The sequence below is a fragment of the Eumetopias jubatus genome, unplaced genomic scaffold (genome assembly GCF_037043125.1).
Source record: "Eumetopias jubatus isolate StellerSeaLion01/CBP00866 unplaced genomic scaffold, mEumJub1_p1.0 scaffold_7, whole genome shotgun sequence".
NCBI lineage: Eukaryota > Metazoa > Chordata > Mammalia > Carnivora > Otariidae > Eumetopias > Eumetopias jubatus.
Genome location: NW_028274813.1, coordinates 28,825,279 through 28,851,406, shown reverse-complemented (window position 1 = coordinate 28,851,406; position 26,128 = coordinate 28,825,279). Strand labels below are relative to the sequence as shown.

Here is a 26,128-nt window from a genome sequence, read left to right as displayed (position 1 = left end):
GCCCCACAGACTGCTTCATAGTATTTCCAACCTGACCAAGAGCAGGTGAGTAAGAAAGGACTGGTCCAGACAGTACTCAAAAGATCTAAATGACAAGAGGTCAAAACTGTCAACACTTGCCCAGGGCCTCTGCCCTCCCTGAGACCTGGTCACTGCACTTGTTGGTCAGGAGCATCAGTGCAGCCTTGGGCTGTTCAGTTTATAGCTGCAGACCCACTCACCCACCCACTTGGTAGTAGGTAGTTTGAATGGCCAGAAGAAGGGACTGTTTTTATATCATTCTTTAACTTTCTCTGATGGATTACAGAAGGCCCCCAGTGCAAAGGAAGAGCACATGAGTCCTCATACCGCCACTCCTATAATCTTGGAAATATCACCACACATTTCTGAGCCTGTCTCCTTACCCAGAAGATAAGAATGTTAACATTACCTACCTTACAGGGGCCGTTGCGGGGATTAGCTTATATTCAAGAAGAAGCTCTTTATAACCATGAAGCCTTGTGCAAATGTCAGTTATTAATTATCATGAGTTGGCTAACTTAGATGAGTCTGGACTCGACAGCCATGTGGCATGACAAGGCCGCCACCCTGCATGCCCATGTTGCTCTTTGCTCCTTTAGCCATGAGGGTAGACACAGGCCTCTCTTTGATGTCTGCCTTGACTCCACCTCATCTCAACAAGCAAATGGCCCAAGAACTCTCTCGGGGCTCCAGCCCCCCTTCCTTACCCTCCTCCCTAGGCTGACAAGCACCAGGGTGCCTTTATAGGGCCAACACATTCAGCCCCAGAGTTCCACTTATAGAGGGACGAGCAGAGCCCCGTGAGAGTTATGTTGTTTATCTCATTAGAACAGGAGGCACATAACTCAAAGCCTGTGTGTGCGGTAGATGGAGGAGGGAGGGAAGCAGGGCGGGGCGGGACCCACAGCTGCAGACAGGGAAATTAACCTGAAGGAGTGAGCCTGGGGCTAGGGGGACTGGGGGGGGGGGGGGAAGGAGGCAGGACAAGTGGGGTGGGGGGGACTAGTCTTCCCTGGTAACCAAGGCCACAGCTACCCGTCCATGCACATAGCTCACTAAGCAAACTGCTTTTCTGTCACTTTGAGCTGCAACTCCAGCTATACCACTCGTACTCAGGCACCAACACAGGCATCTCACACACACACACACACACACACACACACACACAGGAACTCACACACTGGCTGGAGGGACAGCTGTCTCCACAGAAAAAAAACAGCAGGATGGGCTTTGATGCCTGGATGGTCAACAGACTCCAGACAAGTCGCTCGTTACCAGCATTGACCAAATCACCAGGTGGATCCTAAGTGTCAGCATTACTTCTGACAGACACAGCATACGCTATTAAGAATTCAGAAGAAGTGGGATAGAAAAGAGAAGGAAGGATAATAGGGGATAGGAACAGGGTTTAAAAAGAAGAAAAGAACTGAAGTAACTTCCTCTTCCCCCAGCCAGAGTTGAGCGGTGGCAGCTCAAGCCCACCCTGCTGCATCTCAGAGGTGGGCCAGCAGCTGCCACTGAACATGCCCTGCAATGGAAACCTCACTATTTCACAGGACAGACTGCCTGTGGTTTGTCAACTCTTATTGTGATAAACAGTTTTGCTGCACCCCTATTTTGAATCAAAATCTACCTTCCTGTAACTTATGCCAATTTGTCCACTCTCTGTCCCCAGGGTGGACAGGTGTCACCTGTATCCCAACCATCTGTCCCATCCACCCACTTGGTTTTGAAGGACAGCCAACAAGAGGCCGAGGAACTGGAGGAGATGGGAGTTACAGGAAAGAGGCAGTGACCACACCTGCTCAGAATAGGGGTAACAGGATTCAAGTTTCCAAATTAAGAATCCAAACACTGCTTCCCTTTCATCATCTCCCCCTTGCCCACCCCTTACTGGACAGGAAAGGGATGGAACAGCGGGCTGCTCTTCAGACCATCACTGCCATTAAAGAGCTCCTCTGCATGTTGTTCCAACCACGTGCCTCCACAATGGGTCACCAATAGCCCCCATATTTATAAACAGATAATGATACAAGCCAGGGGTTCTTCCCCAAGACTAGGCATCAGAACTGCATAAGTAGTTATTGAAAAGGGCAGATGCCTGGACTCCAGCCCAATCCTACTAAACCAGAACATCAGAGATAACCAAGGCGATTGTTGTTTGGAAAACACCTACATAAGGATGCTACTAGATCAACTCTTACTCATATTTATATTCCCAGGGCCCAGGACATAACAGGTGCTCCATTAATGTTTGCGGTTGAAAACACCAATTTGGACCAACTCTACAGAGCTGGAGGGATGAGCGATAAGTCCAGAGGCAGGGCTTGAGGAGTGGGCAAGATGTATTTCAGAAGCACTTACACCCATGATATTTCCTGGTTCTCGGCCCTCCCCTCTTCTCTTGGCTTATTTAAAAGTTGTCCTGACTTTATGGACCACCTATTCAGTGAAGCCCCCCTCAACCATCCCAGGCCTCAGTACCTTTTCTTTTCCCTGAAAGCCTGAAGTCCTGGGCACTAGGCACCACACCCCAGACCTCAGCACAGCTCTCTATCTGGCTCACCAACCATCCCCTCCAACCACCCTTCCCACTCTTCTCCATAAGCTAGCTTCCCTCTCTAACATTCAATTCTAATGTCCCATGTACCAAGACGATCCTGGTAAGGTAGGCCTCAAATCCAGTATGCTTCCTGCCCCTTCTGGCCCAGAGCTTCCCAAGCCCCTCACTGGTCCCACCATGCTCAAAAACTGACACAGTAACAATAGCTAACATTTACTGAGCTCTTACTCTGTCCTAGGCTAGTACCTCACACTCACTGTTATCTCACCACGACAACAACACTATGAGATATTTAAAGGACAAGGACAGTGAGACTAACAATGATTAAGTAACTGGCACAGGGTCATACAACTCAAAGGGTAATCTAGTCCATAGCCCACACTCAAAACCACTCCACTAACCTAACTCCCCACCAAGCCATCCCATTACTGGTCCACACACAGCATGCTTGAACCCCTGAGTCCTTCCCTTGGGAAAGCAGCTCCTTACACCAAAACTATCAGGAAAATATCCCCCAGCCCTCCCACCCCCCCCCCATCAAGCCATTTCTTGTGGAATTTATTTTTCCTTTCCTTCCACATCACCAACTAAAATTGCTCATGGAGAAAAGCATCCTGATAATATAAAAGCATTGTTGAGAGGCACATAAAATGTGTGGGGAATCAGAAAAATAACCACTACATACCTTCTAAATTCATCAGATAAAGAAATTTTAAGAATAATAGCATTATAATGTGAGGAGGGAGCTTAAACATTATTGGGTCTGACTCTTACATGATACAAGAATCACCTCTCCAACATCCCTGACAAGAGCCTCCACCCTGGCCTTCATTTCAATAATTCTAGTCCTCACCCTTTCATGGGGCAGTCTACTGTGCTACTGAAATACTGTGTTAGAAATATGCGTACCAATCTGATCCACCACTGGTAAGAATGCAAAGTGGCAAAACCCTATGAAGGGAAATTTAGCATATCTAGCAAAACTGCACATGTATTTGCCCTTTGACCCTGCATTTCCACTTCCAGGAATCTATATCACAGATTCATATGCAAAAATACAAAAATATGTATTCATTGTATGATTTTTAATTCTAGAAAAAGACTGAAAATAATCCAATGTCCATCTATAGGGAACTGGCTGAATAAACAATAGGATACATACACAATGGACTACTATGAAGCTATTGAGACACAGAGGGAGGGAACCATACCCTGCAATGGAGTGAAAAAAGGAAGGTGGAGAATAGCGTGTATAACATACTATCATTTATCTAACAAATGGGGATACACACACATATATACGTCTATAAATATGTATGTCATATGTTCACATAGTTTTTTTAAAACCAAAAGTTTAGGAAAAAATTTACTTGGAGAAAGAACAAAAACAAAATCATAGTAACAAGAAGAGAAAGTTGCCTATAGAAACAGGAAAGGGACAGAGTAAAACGACAGAGACAGAACAAGACTTTCTCTGACTCCACCATGCTTTATTGATATGACTTTAGACCCATGTGAATATTTTATACAGTTAAATTAAAAAGGCAAACATCTGCTTCTGGCTAGATGGGAGTATCAAGGATATTTACTCTCCTACATGAAACCAAAAGAGAGAGAAAATACGAAACGAAAGTTCTCAAGACCCTGGACATCAGGAAATGAAGGACAGTGATGCCTGAAACACTGAAAATGAACAAGATAAGCCCTATGATTGCCCTAGTTTACTACCTCAAGAGAGCTTCCAGACTGCAGCACAGGGAAGAGGAACACAGGTGGAAACCAACAGACTCTCTGAGTCTGAGTGAAAAGAAAGAGCTGAGAGTCTGGGGAGACCAAGGTGACTAGAATTCAAGAAACAGAATAGGAAACAGAAGAGAGCTGAACAGAGATAGAACTTTGGAAGGGAAGCATGCAGATCCAAGAAGCTCAATAAAACTAAGCACAAGAAACATGAAGAAAACACTAACAAGGCACATCATAATCAAAATTGCTCAAAAATAGTGATAGTCTATATATCTATTTAATGTACACATGTGAATACTTAAATGCCAACATTTTAAATAATTTGATAAAGTCTTTGCAGCCACTCAGCCAAAAAAAAAACAACAAACAACAAACAACCCAAAAAAGTGATAAGGAGAAAATATTAAAAGCAGCCAGAGAAAGGAGCCATATTATACAGAGAGGCTCAAAGATAAGGGTGATTTCTCATTAGAAGTGATGCAAGCAAGAAAACAGCGGTTCAACATCATCACAGTATTGAAAGGGGGAAAAAAAAACTTGTCAATCTAAATTCTATACTCCATAAAAATATCTCTCAAAAAACTAAAGCAAACTAAAGATATTTCAAGACATACAGAAGTTGAAAAAATTAATCATCAGCAGACCCACACTACAAGAAATATTAAAGGAAGTCATTTAAGCAAAAGGACGGTGATACCAGATCTAAATATGGATGTACACAATGAAATGAAAAGCATCAGGAATGGTTTAGTACATGAATAATTATGTAAGGTGTTTTCTTCCTATTTTTAAAAAAATTATTTTAAAGATGATTAAACAAAGATAATGACAGTGTAGTAAATAGGTTTATACCATATGTGAAACTAAAATATATGGCAATAATTGCACAAAGGTCACTAGGGAAAAGATAAAAGTACACTTGTATTAGTTTCCTGCTACCACCATAATGAAGTGCCACAGACTCAGAGGCTTAACACATGAATTTGTTGTCTCACAATTCTGGCAGTCAGAAGTCTAAAATCAGTCTCAATGAGCTAAAACCAAGGTTTCAGCAGGGTTTCATTCTTTTTGGAAATTGTGGATCAGAATCTACTTCCTTGCTTTCTCTGGCTTCTAGAGGCCACCCACATCCTTTGGCTTATGGCCTCTTCCTCAATGGCCTCACTTCAGCCTCTGCATCTGTTGTCACATCTCCTGCTCTGACTCTGACCTGCTGCCTCCCCCTTATAAAGACCCTTATGATTACATTGAGGCCATCTGGGTAATAATAACAATCTCCCCATCTAAGGTCCTTAACTTAATCACAAGAGCAAAGTTTCTTTTGCCATGTCAGGGAGCATTTCCATGAGTTCCAGATGTGGACGTCTCTGTGGATAGTATTATTCTGTTTACTGGAATACTATTGGAGAGTTTTTATACTATTCATGAAGTAGCAAAGTATCACCTGAAGTCAAACTGTAATTAAAGATCGAGACTACAAACATTAAGTAATCATTAAAATAACAAAAAAAGTTATCAAGCCAACAAAGGAAATAAAATGGAATCATAAAAAACAATTAATCCCCAAAAAGGAAGAAAGTGAGGGAAAAGGGAACAAACAGATGGATAAATAGGAAACAAATAGCAAACTGATGGCTTTAAACCAAACTATAGCAATAATCACATTAGATGTAAATAGTCTAAATATCCCAATTTTAAAAACACAGATTGTCAGCTTGCATTTATTTATTTTTTTCCGAGAGAGAGAGAGAGTGCATGCGTGTGCATACATGAGTGAGGGATGAGGGCGAGAGGGAGAGGGAGAGAGAGAATCTTCAGCAGGCTCCATGCCCAGCATGGGGCCCAAAGAGGGGCTCAACCCCACAACCCTGAGATCATGACCTGAGCCAAAATCAAGAGTCAGACATTTAAGGTGCCCCCTGTCAGATTGCATTTAAAAAGCAAGACGTAGGGGCGCCTGGGTGGCTCAGTCATTAAGCGTCTGCCTTCAGCTCGGGTCATGATCCCAAGGTCCTGGGATCGAGCCCCACATCAGGCTCCCTGCTCGGCGGGAAGCCTGCTTCTCCCTCTCCTACTCCCCCTGCTTGTGTTCCCTCTCTCACTGTGTCTCTCTCTGTCAAATAAATAAATAAAATCTTTAAAAATAATAATAAATAAATAAATAAATAAATAAAAAGCAAGACATAGGGGCGCCTGGGTGGCTCAGTCGTTAAGCGTCTGCCTCCGGCTCAGGTCATGATCCCAGGGTCCTGGGATTGAGCCCCGCATCGGGCTCCCTGCTCAGCGGGAAGCCTGCTTCTCCCTCTCCCACTCCCCCTGCTTGTGTTCCCTCTCTCACTGTGTCTCTCTCTGTCAAGTAAATAAATCAAATCTTAAAAAAAAAAAGTAAAAAGCAAGATATATAAAATGGAATATTATGCAGCCATCAAAAAATGAAATCTTGCCATTTGCAACAACATGGATCGAACTAGAAGGTGTTATGTTAAGCGAAATAAGTGAATCAGAGAAAGACAACTGTCATATGATCTCACTGATATGTGGAATTTGAGAAAAAAGGCAGAGGATCATAGGGGAAGAGAGGAAAAAATGAAACAAGACAAAACCAGAGAGGGAGATAAACCATAAGAGACTCTTAATCTCAGGAAACAAACTGAAGGTTGCTGGAGTGGAGGGGGGTGGGGGGGATGGGGTGGCTGGGTGATGGACACTGGGGAGGGTATGTGCTATGGTGAATGCTGTGAATTATGTAAGACTGATGAATCACAGACCTGTACCCCTGAAACAAATAATACATTATATGTTAATAATAAAAAAAAGCAAGATACAACTATATGTGCCTACAAAAAAAAAAATCTATGTTTAATATAAAGATCTAAATATATTAAAAGTACAGGAATGAAAAAATATACACCATGGTAACATTAACCAAAAGAAAGCTGGAGTGGCTATATTACTATCACAGGAAGCAGATTTCACAGTAAAGAATATTAGTAGACATAAAGAAGGTCCTTACATAATGATAATGGACCAATTTATCAAGAGGAAATAATAACCCTAAATGTGTATTCCTTTAATAACAGAGCTTCAAAACACATGAAGCAAAAACTGACAAAATTGTAAGGATAAATAGACAAACTCACAACTATAGTCAGAAATTTCAGTACTCTCTCTTGATAATTCATAGAACAAATCAACAGAAAAATCAGTAAGGATGTAGAGCAGAACAATAATATCAACCAACTTGATTTAATTGATATTTATAGAACATTCCAACCACCAACAAGAAAATACACATTCTTTTTCCAGACCAAAGAGAAAATTTATCCAAGATAGGCCATATTCTGAACCATAAAAGAAGTCTCAGTAAATTTTAAAGGAGTCAAGTCATACAAAGTATTCTCTGACCATATGGAATTAAATTAGGAATAAGTAACAGGCATATAGTTGGAAAATCCCCCAAATGTTTAGAAACTAAATAACACACTTCTAAATAATCCATAGGTAAAATAAGAACTCGAAAGACAAATTAGAAAACATTTTTAATTGAATGACAATGAAAATACAGTATCGACATTTGTAAAATGAGGCTAACGTGGTATTTATATTTGGGGTAAACTATGTTAGAAACCACCTATAGTAGAAAAGAAGAACAGTCTCAAACCAATGACCTCAGTTTCTACCTGAAGAAATAATAGAAGAAATAGAAGAGTAAATTAAATCCAAAGTAAGTAAAAGAAAGAAAAAAAAACAAATATCAGAACAGAAAACATAAAATAGAAAACAGAAAAAAATGGAAAAAATCTATTACATCAAAAGCTATTTCTTTGAGAAGATTAATAAAATTGATAAACCTCCAGCTAGACTGATTAGATGAAAAAGAAAATTCAAATTACCAACATAAGGAATAAGAGAGAATATATCACAAGGTTTTACAGATATTAAAAGAATAATATACTAATGGTATGAACAGCGTTGTACAACTAATTTTGACAACTTAGATGAAATGGACAAATTCCATGAAGTCACAAACTGCCAAAACTCACTCAATATAAAACGAATAACCTAAATATCTATTAAAGACATTAAATTTGTAGTTTTAAAAATATTCCTACAAAGAAATTGCCAGGCCCAGATGAATTCACTGGTAAATGCTGTAAAACATTTTAAGGAAAAAAATACAAATTCTACATAAACTCTTCCAGAAACCTGAAAAGGAAGAAATATTTCCCAACTCATTAAATGAGGCTAACATCATCCCGATACCCAAACCAGATACAGACACAACAAGTAAAGAAAACTATAGATAAATGCCTCTCATAAACATAGATGCAAAACCTCTAATAAAACTTTAGCAAAGTGAATCTGATGATATATAAAACAGATAATACATCATGACAAAGTGAGGTTTATCTAGGAAGGCGATGTTAGTTTAAAATTCAAATATCAATCAATGTCACTCAACATGTTAACAAACTACAAAAGAAAAATCACATGATCATCTCAACAGACTCAGAAAAATCAGTTAATAAAATCCAACATCAATTCCTGATTTAAAACTCTCAAACTAGCAATAAGCACATCCTCAGTCTAATAAAAAGCAACTACAAAATGCCCACAGCTAGCATCATATTTAATAATGAAAAAAAAATGAATGTTTTTCCCTTAAGATCAGGAACAACATAAGGATGTCCACTCTAAACACTTTTTCTTAATATTATACTAGACATTCTAGCCAGTGCAACTGACAGGTAAGATAAATAAAAGTCATCCATATCGAAAAGAAAAGTTTTCTCTTTCACTAACAACAATCAACTATGTAGAAAATGCTGTGGAATCTACAGAAAGATGTTAGAATAAATTAACATAGCAAGGTTGCAGGATACACAATGAATATACAAAATCCACTGTATTTCTGTAAAATAACAAAGAATAATCAGAAATTGAAATTTTTTAAAACCAATTACAATAGTATCAAAAATATTAAATACTTAGAGATAAAGCTGACAAAAATGGGAAATATCTATAGACGAAAAACTAAAAATCATCAATGGGAAAAATTAAATTAAAGAAGACAACAAATGGAGAGAGATGTTATATTCAGGGACTGTAAGACTCAGCACTGAGAATTGTTCATTTTACCCAAAACTGATCTACAGATTCCACATAATCCCAATCAAAATCCCAGCAGAGTTTTTGTAAAAATGGACAAACTGACTGTAAAATTCATGTAGCAATGCAAAGGACATTAGAATAGCCAAAATAACTTAGAAAAAGAAAAACAAATTTAGAGGGCTAACACTACCTGATTTCAAAAAGCATTACAAAAATACAGTAATCAAGACAGTATGATATTAGTGTGAGGAAAGACAAACAGACCAATGAAACAAAACTGAATGTCCAGAAATAGACCCACATACATATGAACATTTAATTTTTGACAAAGGTACAAAGGCAATTCAGTTGAGAAAGTCTAGTCTTTTCAACAAATTATGATGGAACAATTAGATATCTATCTGAAAAAAGACAAACTTGAATCTGTATCTCAAATTATATTTTAAAATTAATTCAAAATGGACCATAGACCTAAGTATAAAACCCACAATCATAAAACTTCTAGGAAAAAAAAAAACAAATATTGCTTGACCTTGGATTAAGCAATAATTTCTTACATACAACAACAAAATCTCAATTCATAAAATAACAAATTGATAAATTTGTACTTAATCAAAATTTAAAATATCTGCTCTTTGAAAGATACTGTTAAGATAATGAAAATATAAGCCATAGACTGGGAAAAAATATTTGCAAAGCATATATCAGATAAAGGTCTTGAATCTAGAATACATAAAGGACTATGAAAATTTAATAATAAGAAAACAAACAAATCCCCCTAGAGATCTAATACAGAGTATAGAGAATATAGATAACAATATTATATTATAATCACCAAACTTGCTAAGATATTAGAACTCAATTATTCCAACCACTAAAAAAAGGATTATTATGTAATGTGATAGAGCTGATAATTATCATTACAATGGTGATCATATTATAATTTATAAGTGTATAAATTTAACATGTTGTACACCTTAAATAGACACAACGTTGTATGTCAAATAAATTTCAATTTTTTTTAAACTGCAATTTTTAAATGGCTAAAAGATGTGCACACTTTACCAAATAACATATAGAGTCTTATAACATCATGGCCAAAATGTCCAAGATTCAATCAAAATCACTCATGTGAAGAACCAGGAAACTCTCAACTTGAATGAGATAAAAGATAACATATCAACACCAATATTAGAATTGCCAGATAATTCTAACCTGACAATATTCTGATAGAATTATTAGAAATATCAATCCTGAATCCTAATTATCTGAATTAAGATTTCAAAGGAGGCATCATAAACACGTTTCAACAAATAATCGTGAACACTTGAAACAAATGAAAACATTTAAAGTCTCCACAAAGAAATGGAAGATATAAAGAAGAACCAAGTGGAAATTATAAAACTGAAAAACAAAATAAAACAACAATAACAAATGTAGAGAATAGAAGAAGCAGTGAAATTGAAGAGAGAAAAATAAAAATAACCCTGAGCAACAGAGAGAAAACAGACTAAAAACAAAACAAACAACAAAAACAGCAACAACAACAACAAAAACAAAAAACAGAGCCTGGGGGGTTTGTGGGGTATAACAAAAAATCTAAAAACTGTGTTAGTAGAGTTCCAGAAGGATAAGGGAAAGAGAGTGGGGCTAAACATATATTCAAAAAAATAATAGCTGAAATTTTCCTAAATTTTTTTTAAGATTTTATTTATTTATTTGACAGAAAGATAGCAAGAGCAGGAACACAAGCAGGGGGAGTGGGAGAGGGAGAAGCAGGCTTCCCGCCAAGCAGGGAGCCCGATGTGGGGCTTGATCCCAGGACCCTGGGATCATGACCTGAGCCAAAGGCAGACACTTAACAACTGAGCCACCCAGGCACCCTGAAATTTTCCTAAATTTGGCAAAAGATACAAATCTACAGATTCCAGAGGCTGAGTGAATTCCAAAAAGGGTAAACTCAAACAAATCCACACCAAAACATATCAAAATCAAATTTTTGAGAACTAAAGACAAAGTCTTGAAAGCGTGACAGAGAAATGACACCTCACTTATTTTTTTTTAAAGATTTCATTTATTTATTGGACAGAGAGAGACACAGCGAGAGAGGGAACACAAGCAGGGGGAGTGGGAGAGGGAGAAGCAGGCCTCCCACTGATCAGGGAGCCCGATGTGGGGCTCAATCCCAGGACTCAGGACCTGAGCCGAAAGCAGATGCTTAACGACTCAGACACCCAGGCGCCCCAACACCTCACTTATAAAGGACAAGAATTTGAATAACAGCAAATGTCTCATCACAAACCTCATCACATCCCAAAGGAAATGCAAAACATTTTTCAAATGCTAAAATAAAAGGACTAGCAACCCAGAATTTTATATCCAACAAAAATATCCTTCAGGAATGAAGGGAAAAAAAATCAGGACATTCTCAGAAGAAAGAAAACTTAAGATAAGTTGTTACCAGTAGATCGACTTTAAAAGAATGGCTAAAGAAAGTACTTAATTAGAAAGGAATTATGAAAGAAGGTCTCTTGGAACATCAGGAAGGAAGAAAGAACAATGAAAGAATAAAAATATGAGTAAATACAAGAGACACTTTCTTAAGTTTTCTAAGTTAACAGTTCTGCTGTGGTTTTCAGTGTGTGTAGAGGAAATGTTTAAGACACTGTAAACGTATTAAAATGATGAGAGGGGCAGGTGAGTATGATTATAAAGGGGTAGAGATGAGGGAGATCTTTGTGGTGATGGAACAGTTTTATATCTTGATTATAGAGTGGTTCCACAAATCTATATGTGTGATAAAATGGCATTGAACTCTGCACACACATTTTGCCAATATCAAATTTTCTGGTTTCCAGATTGTGCTATGACTATATAAGAAGTACCCATTGGGGGAAATTGGGTGGGGGATATGGGGGATCTCTCTGTACTATGTTTTCAGCTTCCTGTGGATCTACAATTATTTCAAAATAAAAACCAATTTTAAAAAGACAAAGAAATTGTACGAAATTCAAAAAAAATAAAGGAATACCTAATAAGTGAAAGCAAAATGAAACAAATCCAACTGTGTATTCAGTTCGTGGCACAACCACTCAGAGGAACTCTTTCAAGTGACCTTAAAACACAGTCATTGGACTCTACGTCCTTAGTGGGCAATACCTTAAGGACAAAAAGAATTACAAAAAGAAGGAGGAGGAGTAGAAGAAGAAACCATTTTCAGTAATTTCATTGTTGGAAGTCTCATTTTATTCTGATACTCTGGTTGTGTATGTTTTGGGATAAAGCAAATAAGTCATTATGTCAGCATCATTAAGAGCCAGGATTTTTTTTTGGTGTGGGAGAAAGGAGACACACAGTTAGGATAGTTAAGTAAAAACTGTATAAAACTGAATTGAATAGGAAATACAGGTGTATTTTCTCCTTTCAGAGAAGAAATCATATTTCTTAGATCCACTCACTAAAAAGTCCTAGAAACAGCAACCGACCCAGGAACAATGAGCACCACCAGATTATGGTCTTTAAATAACATTTCCTACAAAAAGGCAACAGGATTTCTTAGAGAAATATCTGATCCCAGGTCTGGGCAGGAAGATGAGCCTAAAACATCTGTCTTAATACCAGGATAGCAAGGTAGTTATCTGAAACTACTGGGATTCTTTCAAAACACCAACATTGGCCCAAACCCCTACTGGCCAAAGATGGGACAATAGAAGCAACAAAAAGAATAATAGCTACAACGGATTAAAATGTACCCAGTGCATTTAAATCTGTGAATCCATGATGGTACTCAACAAAATAATAACTTTATTGATCACCTTTGGTAAATACTAGGGAACCAACTCATTATTTTGAAAACTGGTAAATACATTATTTACAATAGCCAAATTATAGAAGCAGCCCAAATGTCCATCGACAGATGAATGGGTACAGAAGAAGTGGTATATATACACAACGGAATATTATTCACTTATAAAAAGAATGAAATCTTGCCATTTGTAACAACATGGATGGAGCTAGAGAGTACAATGCTAAATTAAAATAAGTCCGTCAGAGAAAGACAAATGATGATCTTACTCATATGTGCAATTTAAGAAACAAAACACACAAGCAAAGAAAAAAAAGAGAAAGAAAGAGAGACAAACCAAGAAACAGACTCTTAACCTCAGAGAACAAACTGTTGGTTAGCAGAAAGGAGGTGAGGGGGGTGAAATAGGGGATGGGGATTAAAGAGTACACTTACGATGAAAAATAAAATAAAATAAACTGGTAAATAAAGGCAAAATTATTTATCCCACCTTTCATAGGTGAACTATACCTCACAACAACCAAAATTTTAATGAGGAGATGTTTCTCTTTATAGAAGTTATAGAGCTCATAAATGAAAAAATAGTGACAGCCCTCGAATTGAATGTTACCTTTTTGCAGCCCTTAACTGAATAAAGAATCTAGTCAACTATCATGGAAGGCTGCTAACATCAGTAAAAGAGAGATAACCAGGCAACATGAGCCTCGTGATGGAAGTACACACCACCACTTCGGAGTTGTTCTTGCCCAAAAAAGCTGAACTTGAATCTGCTCAAGTCTCTAGTCCTAACTACCAATTCACAGGAATAACACCATGGGGATGCAATCAGAAAATCCAGACTCTGGGAAACCCTACAGCGCAAACAACCCAGTTTCTTCCACAAATAACATGCAAGGGGGAGAGAGACAGATACACACACACACACACACACACACACACACACACACCCCAAGACCTACAGATTTAAATGATTGAAGAAACACATCAGCCAATTACAATGTAGGGATCCTCTTTGGGTTCTGATTTCAACTACAGGGGGAAATAAATGTTGAACAAATATTTTATTCTATTAATGTCTTATTGTTAAGTTGGAGCTTTGATAGCTATTGTGGATTTGTTTATGTCATTGCCATTTACAGATACATCCTGAAAAATTTACAGACAAAATAATATGTTGCCTTGGATTTACCTCAAAATAACCAAGGGTCAAGGAGGGAAGTGGGCGATGAGTATAAATGAAACAAGATTGGCCATGAGTTGATCATTGTTGACACTGGGTAATTAATACATGCACACTCATTTTACTATTCTCTCCACTTTTGTATGGGTTTGAAATTTTTCATAATAAAAAGTTTTTAAATATACCCATATAGAGCCAGAAAACTGGCATTACTTTGGTTGCCTCTCTAATCTCTGCCCATTGGTTTTTATTCTGTTCTCTGGTGTCTAGAAGATTAGTGTCATAGTAATAATAATAGTAATATCAACATTAATAGCCAGCATCTTTGGAGCACATACTTACTATGTGCTAACTCATTATGAATTCAAACCTTTTATGAATATTTCCATTTAATCCTGACAAAATCCTAAAGTAAATACTATTATTATTCCCATTTTACAGGTGAGGAACCCGAGGGAGAGAGGTGTGATGATGGAGCCAAGCCTCAAACCCAGATCTGACTGCGGATTGCCAGCTTATAACCACTAAGCTACAAAAGGGCAAAAGATGAAGATGGCTGTCACGTCCTCAGTCTTCCCTTTTTGGGGGCTAAAGCCTGAGTTCTTCCACTCGGCCGCTGCCTTCCCCCCAGTGTGGCTTCTCTGCCCCACACCACCCTTGGAACATGCGCCAAGAGCTAGGAAAATGGTTGGTTGAGGTTCTTGAGAGTCTCCCAGGCCTGCGGAACAGCCTGCCCTTCCCCGGCCACCCTGCAGAGATTCCCGAGGGCTGTCTGGTCCTCCTGCATCCAGACTAACAGCCAGAACGTGCGGAACGTGCGCACGTGCCGGGGGGCGTGGCTCACCTGGGCCGCGGTGCCTCTTCTCCATCCAGATGTAGCAGTTGTTCTGGGCCACCCCGGTCTGCGAGTCCAGAAAGGGGAGGCGCACACTGCGCTCTGCGCAGAGCCGCGAGTTATAGCTGCGGCAGTGCTCAATGGCTTCCTTGTAGAACTGGTCCCCAAGCCTGCCCGGGAGAGGAAGAGAAGAGGAGTGAGGCCAGGGAAAAATGGAAGTGCGCACAGAGGGAAACTCATGTTACCCACCTCCCTCCCTGGGGAAATGATGGAGTTATGAAGACCCAGGCGATGAGGTCCAAGAGCCTTGCCAAGGGGCAGAATCCAACTTGGAGTCAGGTCTCAATCAGGTTCTATTTCCCATACCAAATCCACCAGGGAATTTAGAATCCCCTTTAACAAAGAACCTAGGGCCCCTAGATAAACCACCAGTAAAAGTGACAAGTCCCTGTTCCAGGAAGCATGAGGTCCTGTTCCAGGATAGAGGTGGCTCTGGAACAGTCTTCTACCTGGTTTCTACCAGGAGCTCAGGCTTCTAGAGTCCCTTCATTAACATCCTCCATTAGCCACACTTTGTTCTCAATAATTGCCAGCAAAAGCACTCTAGAATGAACCCAAAACACCAGCATGGAAAGCATGGCTTTCCAGTACAACAGAAGAGAAACACCAATATAAACACAGACTAGAAGGACAGAGGAAATATCCCCTAAAAATAGAGCTATTGTGGTGAAAGGAGGTGAAGAGAGGCATGCACCAATCTTTTATTTCTTTTTATTTTATTATGTTATGTTAATCACCATATAGTACATATTTAGTTTTTGATGTAGTGTTCCATGATTCATTGTTTGCGTATAACACCCAGTGCTCCATTCGATACAATGCACCAATCTTTTAAAACCACACACTTAAAGAAAAATAACGTTCTAACCGAAAACAAAGGAAGCATTTGTAATAAGAGCTGAATTTTGAATTCAAGATAATTTAATCCCTGGGATCTAAAACACAAATAGAAAGACCTTTCTGATTTGTTGGAGGGGTGATCTGATTAAGCACAGTAAATTTTATGTTCCTGAATCTTTGGTATCCTTGGACATGTGGTCATGCTACTAATTTTAAGATAGTGTCCTTTTCAAAGACCAAAAATATAACATTGGTAAAACTGATCAAATGTAAAGAAAAAAAAATCAGTGCGATCAAATACCTAACAAATAAAAGACAGGCACATGTTGGAGGTTAATAATTGTCTCAAGGAAATACAAATGTCATAACCTAACCTCTGCCAGGTAGACTTGCACTTCTTTGTGGGGAGCCGTGGGGAAAGGCAGAAATGGGAGGAGCCACAGGGATTGTTGGGCCAGAAGGGAGAATCAAGTAGCTCATTCTGAAGCGACATTATGAATGTCCCTTTGTTTTGGTTCTATGTAGATTAGAAGAAGCCAAAATCAGAGTGACAAAGTCCCAAAGTTAAAAATAATATATTCCTTAACCAAAATATTTAGAGAACTAAAGAAAGCAAAATTTTAGAGGGATTTTTCTATACTCTTAAAAAAAAAATCAGCAGGTTAGAGTCTACCAAGGAATTTAAAGCAAATTTCTTATTCTGGGAGGATACAACCATTGAAGCTTCTGAGGCATCTTTTGGAAATTACTTATTGACATACCTCTTAAAAAAAACAAAACAAAAAAAAAGCCCCTTTGCTCCTTTTCCCGCTCTAAACGTCTTCAGCCTCACAAGGAAGGCATAACGTGCTCAGAAAGTGTCCTAGCAGGTGCAAAACCAAACTGTAATCAAATTATAATAGCCACACAGCTGGAAATGAATTGGGGGGATGGAAGCCTATTAAAATGCTATAAAACGGAACATGAGCTGATGTAATCAAAGATGGTAACAAGGATCATGAGATTGACCAAAAATAAAGAACCATTTCCTACAAAGCGTTCACATTTGTGTCCCACCGGCTTCAATGCCTCCACTGCTAAAGCCCAGGGCGACAGAACTTTCCCAGACAGCTCAGCGCAGCCAAGATGACACACAGCCCCATCCGGGGCATCCTGGATGCTCCAGCTCCTTCATGAAACAGCGACCAGCTGCACCACATTGATGAGAACTGACAAGAACACGCAACAGAGAGGTGTCCGATGTGAAAAACAGTCATCTGGTTTCCCAGGATCTTTTGGCAGATGGCCAAAATATATGTTAACTCTTCCAACCCCAGAAATTCTGCTGAAAGAGAATCCATAAGCCAAGCAAATGGCACACTAGAACTCTAGACTGGAGAGAAGGTCTCCATCTTCAAAACAAATTCTGGAAGCCGGGATAAAAGAAAACGACAGCAGGATCTCAAATTAGACTTTACCTGATACGCTCCTAACTTGCTTCCAACATCCCAAAGAGAAGGACAAGAAAGGGAAGTTGCTGAAAATGAAAAGTGAGTTTGGCCAAGTCCATGCCCCACATCGAATGGAACGAGAAAGTCAAACAAAGTGGTGTGCTGGGCGAAAATTAATTTCATCTTAAAAACTTTCCACTTTCCGTAACATACGATGTTATTAGTAACAGGCATGCTGGGGGGGTGGGGCAGGGGGACGTGTATTTTTAAATGTAATCTTTGTGTGAACGATACCTCTCTTACGTAAACAGAGAAACCCTTCTCCAGACTGGAACAACTGTATTAAAGATTGAACCTGCAAAAATGTGACATCCAACACCCTCCCTGCCCCTGTCTCCAGGGAAGTCACTTTTAAACAGACCAGGCGTTGGCAGCGACTTGGAAACAAAAGTTTAAAGCCTTTTTCAAGATACGGGAGGAGAAAAGAGACTTCAACCTTTTTGATAAATTCAAGCAGAACGTCTCTGAAAGTTAATTAGCCAAAATCTTCACGGGGCTTGTACTGCTCTCGAGAAGAAAATCGATGGCCAGTTCTCCCTAACCCGTGGAAAGCAATTTAAACAGGAGAGAGGACAAATGTCCTTTTCAATATGGGATTTCTTAAAAAAAAAAAAAAAACTCCCACAATGATAGGATCCCGGGGGGTGACATTTGCATTCAAGTTGTTGGGGGGGTGGGCAAGGCTGGCAGTGGGCGGTGACCAGCATGTCCCAGGCTGGGTCACCCAGCCTGGGCCGTCACCTGTCTGCATCAAACCAAGGGGGCTGGGTTACCGCGGGCTGATAGATGTCTTGGGCTGGAAGAAGCTCACACGAGGCAGAGTAGAATGATGTTCTCATCAACATCCTCATTCAGGCTACCTGAGGCTGCAATCAAAAGCAGGAGCAGCACAGTGGGACACATTGCTGGGCTCTGTCCCCCACAGCCTGCAGCTTGTAGCAGCGCTGGCTGCCCCGTTCTGGGGGTGCCATGAGGGGTGAGATCCCTCAGTGAGCAAATCTGGAGTAAGGGAGCCATAGTTCTCAGAGCTTTCCAGTGACCCTCCTTGAGCATATCTGTGGAAAAAATGGATTCCAGGGAACCAAAGAGGATGCGTTGGGGTACAAGTTAAGACTTCTCTGAAATGATTCCACCTAGGCTCCAGATGTGCTTTTCAGAGCCCATCACAGCCCCTCCAAGACCCTCTGCCCCCTTTCTTCTTCATGCTTCCACCTCTCTCTCTCAACACCTTGCCTGTTCTCTTCGATTCCATATCCACTGGCCTGAGCTGACTCTCAGATCCAAACCCCCAACCCAGACACCTGGGGCCCCTCCCTCTTCACTGTCCCTCTGGTCCTGTGTTCTGACCCAAGAACAGGTGTCCTGCCATACCCCAAACACGTGTCCAAAAGCAAATTCCTCATCTCCTGCCAGAAGCCTGCTCCCTCCCCAGAGTCTCCATTCTCCTGAAGTTGGGGAGGGGGGGCGCCTAAGAGAACCCCATATTTCCCCAGCAAGGTGTCCTTGACCCTTCCCTTTCCTTCATCCCTTCTGGCATTGGATTCTTTCATTTCTCAGGAAGTCGCCTCTTCTGTCCATTCCTGCTGCATGGCCACCAGTCCCCTTTGACTGTAAAAACAGGACCTTGGCCCATCATTGCTATTTGTGCACATAAACAGAGATAAGCAGAGATAACAAGAAGCCCTAGCCTGTGGCAGGATCTCTGGCCCCTCCTTCCCCACCATGGGCCCCTCCTCCTCTCTGTGGGCACCTGGATTTCCTGCTGTCTCACCCAACTGCCCACACTTGCACCACGGCCCACAAACACATATTAAGACTCATTGACACCAATATGCTAACTTCCTCCTGTTTGCATTTAAATGTATTTAACTCTAACTGTGCTGTGGAAAGCATTTTATAATAACTAGCAAGCAGGGGGCAATATTTGGCAAGGTGGAAGAACCTCTTCGTTTTCCTCACGGTGACACTGTTCCTAAAGCTGCCCTTCAAAGAAAGCCAGGTTGAGTATTTGCTGTGGACTGAATTGTTTCGCCTGAAATTCATGTGCTGAAGCCCTAACACCCTAATGTTCTAGTATTTGGAGATGGGGCCTTTGGGAGGTAATTAGTTCATGAGGATGGAGCTCTGGTAATGGGATTGGTGCCCCTATAAGAAGAGATAGGAGAAGGACCGACCTCTCTCTCTCTCTCTCTCTTTCACTCTCTCTCTCCCTCTGCCAGGTGAGCACACAGCAAGAAGGCAGCCATCTACACCCAAGAAGTTTCTCACCAGAACAAGACCACGCTGACTCCCTAATCTTAGACTTCACAGCCTCCAGACATAAATATCTGGAGAAGTAAATAAATATCTGTTGTTTAAGCCACTCAATCCCTGGTATTCTGTCATAGCAGCCTGAGCTAAGGCAGTGTTTCTGATATTTAAAAGAAGAAAGGCCTGTAGAGGATGGTGGCGCAAGACTCCAGTCCCCTTCGTCCCTCACTCTGTCCTCTTCTAACAAAGATGGCAATAGTAACACTATTCATAAGGTCAATTTCAATTCCATGCCATGCTTAATGTTTATCTTCTTTACAAGACTTTAAACTCTACGAGGGTAGAGACCACATTTGCAGGGCCACTGCACACAGCCACCGGGCTTTGCACTAAACTGCCCAGGGGTACCAGTAACCCTGTGAGCCTGGCCTTTTTCCTGACTTATCCCCAGCCTCCAGTACGGAGCCCAGCACACAGATGAATTGCGTTCAACAACAACTCATATACCTATGATAGGTGTTTCCATTTGGACAGTCTTCAATTTGTTGCACTTATAGGTTGATGATTTAGACTGCGTGGATGTCTCGTCACAATTTGCAAAAAAAAAAAAAAAAAAAAAAAATCAAGAGAATTCTCAACACCCAGCTCCTGGGTTACTGCAGCAGTCCCCTGACTATAATTACTACAGCTCTTCTCCCCATCCTGACAAAAAGAAATCTCCCCGGAGCCCAGTTTTTAGTCTTTCACTCCTCAGGATGGAAGGCAAGATGACTCCCACTGGTGCCCAATTTCCTCTGGAGGCTGACGGGGCCCTTGGAGAGCTGAGGGATTGGGGTGGAACAGAAAGAACAGAGACTTGGAATCAGGCAGATCTGAGTCCAGCTCCAAGGCTGACTGGCTACACAACCCCGGGGCCGGTTACTTACCCTCCCCAAGCCTCAGCTCTACTTCCTACAACCCCTACTTCAGGTCTGTGAGAGAATTAAATGAGAAGGAACCTCTGGCACCCAGAGGGAAATGCCTTTCATCAACGGTGGTTCCTTTCTCCTTCCCCCAAAGAAGAGCATTTTCTGCCACTTTGTGGCACACCATCTGCTTCAGCTGGTCGATGGCCCCCACAAGACACACACACACACACACACACACACACACACACACACACCACTCACTGGTGCAGTGTCTTTGAGGCTGGTGGACGACAACCAAACCTCTGTCCCAAAACCTTAGGCAGGAGGGTGGCTGAGGCCAAACCTCAGGCAACAAGGTAAGCTGAAGAGCTGTTGCATGATGATCCCAAAGGTCCAAAGCCTGCCCAAACACAGAAACAGCACCTGGCTTGTTTGCTGCTCTATCCCCAAGCCCAGCACAGAGCTTGCCATGTTGGGTTGAATGATGAATGAATGAATGAATGAATGAATGAATGAATCTTCGTCTGACCTTCTTGTGTATATGAATCAGACAGACCTACCCCTGGACCCCAACAATATACTTAGTCAGGTTCTTTCTCCCACCTGAAATTCTTGCCTCTTGCCCCCGACCTGGCTAATCTTAATCTGTTCAAGGGCTGGCTGAAGGCCTGCCTCTTCTGGGACACCAGTTATCCCTGCCAATAGTGTTTGCTCTCTGCCCTCTCGGAGCTGCCTGATTGTCTAAGTTGTATTTGGCCATTCTCTACCATCTTCCTTATCTCTCCCCACCCAACTAAAATATAGGAATCTTGAAGACAGGAACTAAGAGTTCTATATTTCCACGTTACCCAACAAAGCCCAGCGCTGGGACTATAGAAGCACGTGATAAATACTGATGTCAGGCCATCCTAATGGAAGCTTCCAGCTGAGAGATGCTTGGGACACTCTCCACATGCAGATGAGGTGAGCCTGAAGTTACCTGGCTTCTCCAGAGCACAAGCTTGGCCAACTGAAAACGGATATCCTGTAAGCTCAAATCTCACTGAATTTTCCCTATCATCTTAAAAAAATCCCTTCAGCTCTCAAGATTTTCGTTTCTCCATCTACAAAATTCACGCCACTCTGCAAGACACAGAACTAATATTCCCCTTCTCTGAACTTTACAAAAAGCTCACTGAATACTGTGTTGTCATCAGACCACCTCGGGACGACTAGCTCTTCCTCTGCTGATGCAGGAAATAAGGCTTTGGTGCTTATCAAGAACCCCAACACCCGACTCTCCAGGAGAATGGTCTAGGGAGTGGCTCTCCAACTTTGGTTTGCGTCAGAATCGGTGGGGGCCAGGGAGGCTGTGACATTCTGATTCCGGTGGTCTGGCATGTAATCCAGACATCTGTATTTTTGATAGATCCCCCAGTGATTCTGAGACATACGAGACTCATTGACCTAAGGATGGCTCCCCAGCCTCCAAAGCAAGGGGAAGAACAAGAGGGCCTTGTGATGCTCTTTCGGCCACATTCTAATGGCAGAGCAGGAAAGCCCAGTTAACTGACTTTAACTCGGCTGGGTTTGTTCCTGAAATTTTTTTTTTTTCTGGCAGCAGGCATGGACTAAGCAGCACTAACCTATAGTAGACTAGTCCCACCCACAGAAAGCCTCATCCCTCACAAAACATCCAAGAGACCTGGTGAAGGCAAATTTATGGAGAAGATCGTGACATTCTTTGAGTCACTCTGGCAGTAACTCTGACCTTCATAACATCTCAGGAAAGGCACCTTGGGGACGAGGGTATTGCCTCGCAAAAGCCAAGTCCGATGAAGAATTTGAACCCTAAAACTCCTATGATGACTTAAATGCCACGCAGTCTGATGTTCAGGCCTGCTAGACCCGATAAATCCTTTTTCCAGCATCTACTCTGGTGAAGACTTTTCAGGGACTTATTATGCAAAGCTGCCTAAGCAAGACGGAATTTATGTTGAACCTGGCCATGATTTCTGAGCTGCCACTGGGTGTTCTGATGACATACGCAACTCAGGGTTGAAGTCAAGGGGCTGCCAAGGACAAGAGACTGGAGGCAGGAGGGAAAAAGGATGATTCCTTCCAGTAAATAAGGGGGGGGGGCAGGAAAGGGGGATGCTCCGGGGAGGAAGAAGACTGTAGTTTTTCTGGTATCCAAGGTTTGCCTTTCAAATGGCATCCAGACATGACAAAATAAATCTCTCCTCTGGAGGCTGAAGAATGTGTAGAATGCAACCAACTTTCAAAAGTGGAAAAAAAAAAAAAAGGCTGCTTTATCTTAGGGTGAAGCATACCTAGAAAGAAAATACACACCCATCACAGAAACTTCATTGACTGAGGATGTATTTTTACTTTCCCTGGTTCATAGACTGAGTCCTCTCTGAAACCCCAGCGATGAGCTAGGCACCAGTATGTTGTCCCCTGGATGTGCTTTGCTAGGAGAAGTGGACCACTGATTAGAGACAATTCTTGGACAAACATATCCTCAGACCCCATCTTCGCTGCTGGAATACAAGAGCCTCAAGGCTGCCCTTCCTGATAAAGAGAATATTGGCCTGGCATTTAAAACACAGCCACAAAGAACACATCCTCTGTAGTCAATTCTCAATGCAGCAGTCCAAGTGATCTTTTTAAAATGGAAATCAGATCATGACATTCTCCTCCTTAAATCCCTCCAACGGTTTTTCACTGCACTCAAAATAAAATCCAAACTCCATCCCATCGCTATGGGCCCTCAGATTGTCTGGCTATGCCCACCTTTCCTATTTTCCCTTATCTCCGCCCCCTCTTGCCCGCTCAACTCCATCCTCACTGCACTTCTCTCTGCCCTTCGAATATACCAAAAATCATCCCACCTCAGGACTCTTGCACGTGCCATTCCCTCTTCTTGGTATACAGTTCCCCCAGGTCTTCTCATGGCTGGGCTCTTCTCAGAAGAGTCTTCTTTGACCCACCCTAAGGCAGCCCACCCTTCTCCACTCCTGCCCTAGTCCTATGCTATGACCCATTCTACTTTATTTTTTTCATTATATTTACTACTACCAAACTTTTTCTGTTTTTTCTTTGCCTGCTGATTGTCTCTACATAACAAAATTACGAACTCCATGAGAGCCAGGTCTTTATTTCTCTTGTCTACCACTCTCTGAACCCAACACAGGATTTGGCACAAAAGAAATTGCTTGGGCGCCTGGGTGGCTCAGTCGGTTAAGCGACTGCCTTCGGCTCAGGTCATGATCCTGGAGTCCCGGGATCGAGTCCCACATCGGGCTCCCTGCTCAGCAGGGAGTCTGCTTCTCCCTCTGACTCTCTTCCCTCTCGTGCTCTCTATCTCTCATTCTCTCAAATAAATAAATAAAATCTTTAAAAAAAAAAAAAAAGAAATTGCTTGACAGATAACACTGAACAAAGAAGTAAAAGACCCAGGCTACCTGCAAGGGACAGCTTGAAAGGTATGGGAGCCTGGCTTTCCAGAGGGCAAGAAAGCCATCGCTAGGGGGAAGCCCCCAGCACAGGGAAAGAGAATGACACCACCACCTTCTCACTTCTGATCCTCCCTGCCCAACACACTCATCAGGGGGTTAGGAGCCCATTCCTCTGTCCATCCTTGAATCTTGCTGATGACCCAACAGTGCCACCCGCACACTGCAAAACCTGCAGAGAAGTGGAGGCAAGAGGATAAATGATGCCCTTCATGACATCAGCTCTTCTTTTCTATGCCCAAAAAGAACATTCCAGGCCTGATACTGGCACTGTAAACTAACAGTGCCAAAAGATGGTCCCCAATGTACCTATTCCAGTCTCCTGAAAGGACCGGTCTCTAAATTAACCTCCCCTGCATGTTCTTTCCCAGAGACTTGATCCATGTCCTCTTTCGGAGCCCCGAGCCTATGGGTAGTGGCAGGGGCAGGAGCAGGATGGGGGTGGGGAAGCACTGCTTGACGGGAAATCAATGGGAACTTGAAGGTCATCCGGAGGGCGCTGTCTCCCCATCATGCACCTGCTGGGATGGGATTTGTGGTCCTGACCTCGCTTGAGGGCCTCTGCCCTCCTGTCAGACTTGGTTAAAATCAGCTGGTAGAAGCAAACGCCCTGCAGACCAAATGACCTCCAGGCTGCCCTTCTAAGGGACATCGAGCCAAACAAAGAAGCATTGAGTCTCATTTAACCTGCCACAAGGTTGAGAGTCACCCCAATTTCTCTTGGCACTCCTCTGAGAAAACTACCTCGGGCCTGCTGTTTTTTTTGTTTTTTTTGTTTTTTTTGTTTTTTTGAGGCACATGCTTGTAAACCTTTTAATAAGGACAGAACAAAGCCAGGTTGACCAAGAGGCTGGTCATGTCGCCAAACTTAAGTTCTCCGGTAGAAAATATAGAAATATTCTGGGAAACTAAGAAGACGAAAACCAAAAGGTAAGTGCACCCTAGAAATACCTAAATCTGCCCTCATAACCTCTATATCCTGGCATGAGAACAAAAGATACCAGAACCTCCAAACCACTGAAGGGAGATCTATTTTTCTTGCCAGCCCAATAACATAAGGGGATTTGACTGCATTTAAAATCTGACCCTCCTTTCCTCGTGGACCAAGTTCCCTCCCTCCCCCGTTTCCTCCCTCCCTTCCTCCAGTCTCTCCACCTCATCTAGAATCACTTGACATACAGGTCAGCCCAGATCTCCAATCCAAAAGTTGAAGATGAGTCAGGTATAAAAATGAGGAAGAGACATCCTCAACATACTTACAGAAAGGCGACAAGATGGTGGTAACAAAAACTGTGGCCTGGCCGCCATTTACTGAGCACTTACTATGTGTGCCAGGCACTGTTCTAAGCACTCAACCAGATTGTCTCATTTCATCCTCATACATCTCATTATTTCCCCCAATTCCACAGATGAGGAAACTGAGGCACACAGAGTTTTCAGGGATTTGCCTTGAGTGTCAAGTGGTGCTGCGAAGCGATAAGCTCAGGCAGTTTCAGTCCAGAACCTTGTTCTTGGCCACGACACTACCAGCCTCTCACAGGGGCACCGCTGCCCCCTCACTGAGAACTGAGCCTCTGGAACTGGCATAATTTGAACAGCACTTCTTTTTTGCGAGTATGGAGGCACCAGATTTCTCTAAGGGCATCACCAATTTGCTGGGCAATCTTAGCCCTTTCCCTTTTTTGTGCCTCAGTTTCCCAAACTGCCAAACAGTTCCAGAGGTACTGCTAGTCACAGAGCCTGTCACAGGGCCACCTCTTAGTAACTCAAGAAGTAGGTTGGTTATGGAGCCGCCTGAAAAGATACCATCAGAGAGATACAAAA

At 41.8% G+C, this 26,128-nt stretch overlaps 1 protein-coding gene across 2 annotated transcripts in view; it reads right to left on the bottom strand.

The window, feature by feature from the left end:
- The window catches only part of DPF3 (double PHD fingers 3), a 244,816-nt gene that overhangs the window by 128,282 nt on the left and 90,406 nt on the right, over positions 1-26,128 (bottom strand). For both annotated transcript variants that reach the window (XR_015768484.1, XM_088024537.1), the window contains exon 2: positions 15,269-15,429. Coding sequence is in view for 1 of the 2 variants with exons in the window: in XM_088024537.1 (XP_087880663.1) it covers positions 15,269-15,429 (161 nt within the window). In the remaining variant the exon portion in view is untranslated. The remainder of the gene's footprint in view (positions 1-15,268; positions 15,430-26,128) is intronic.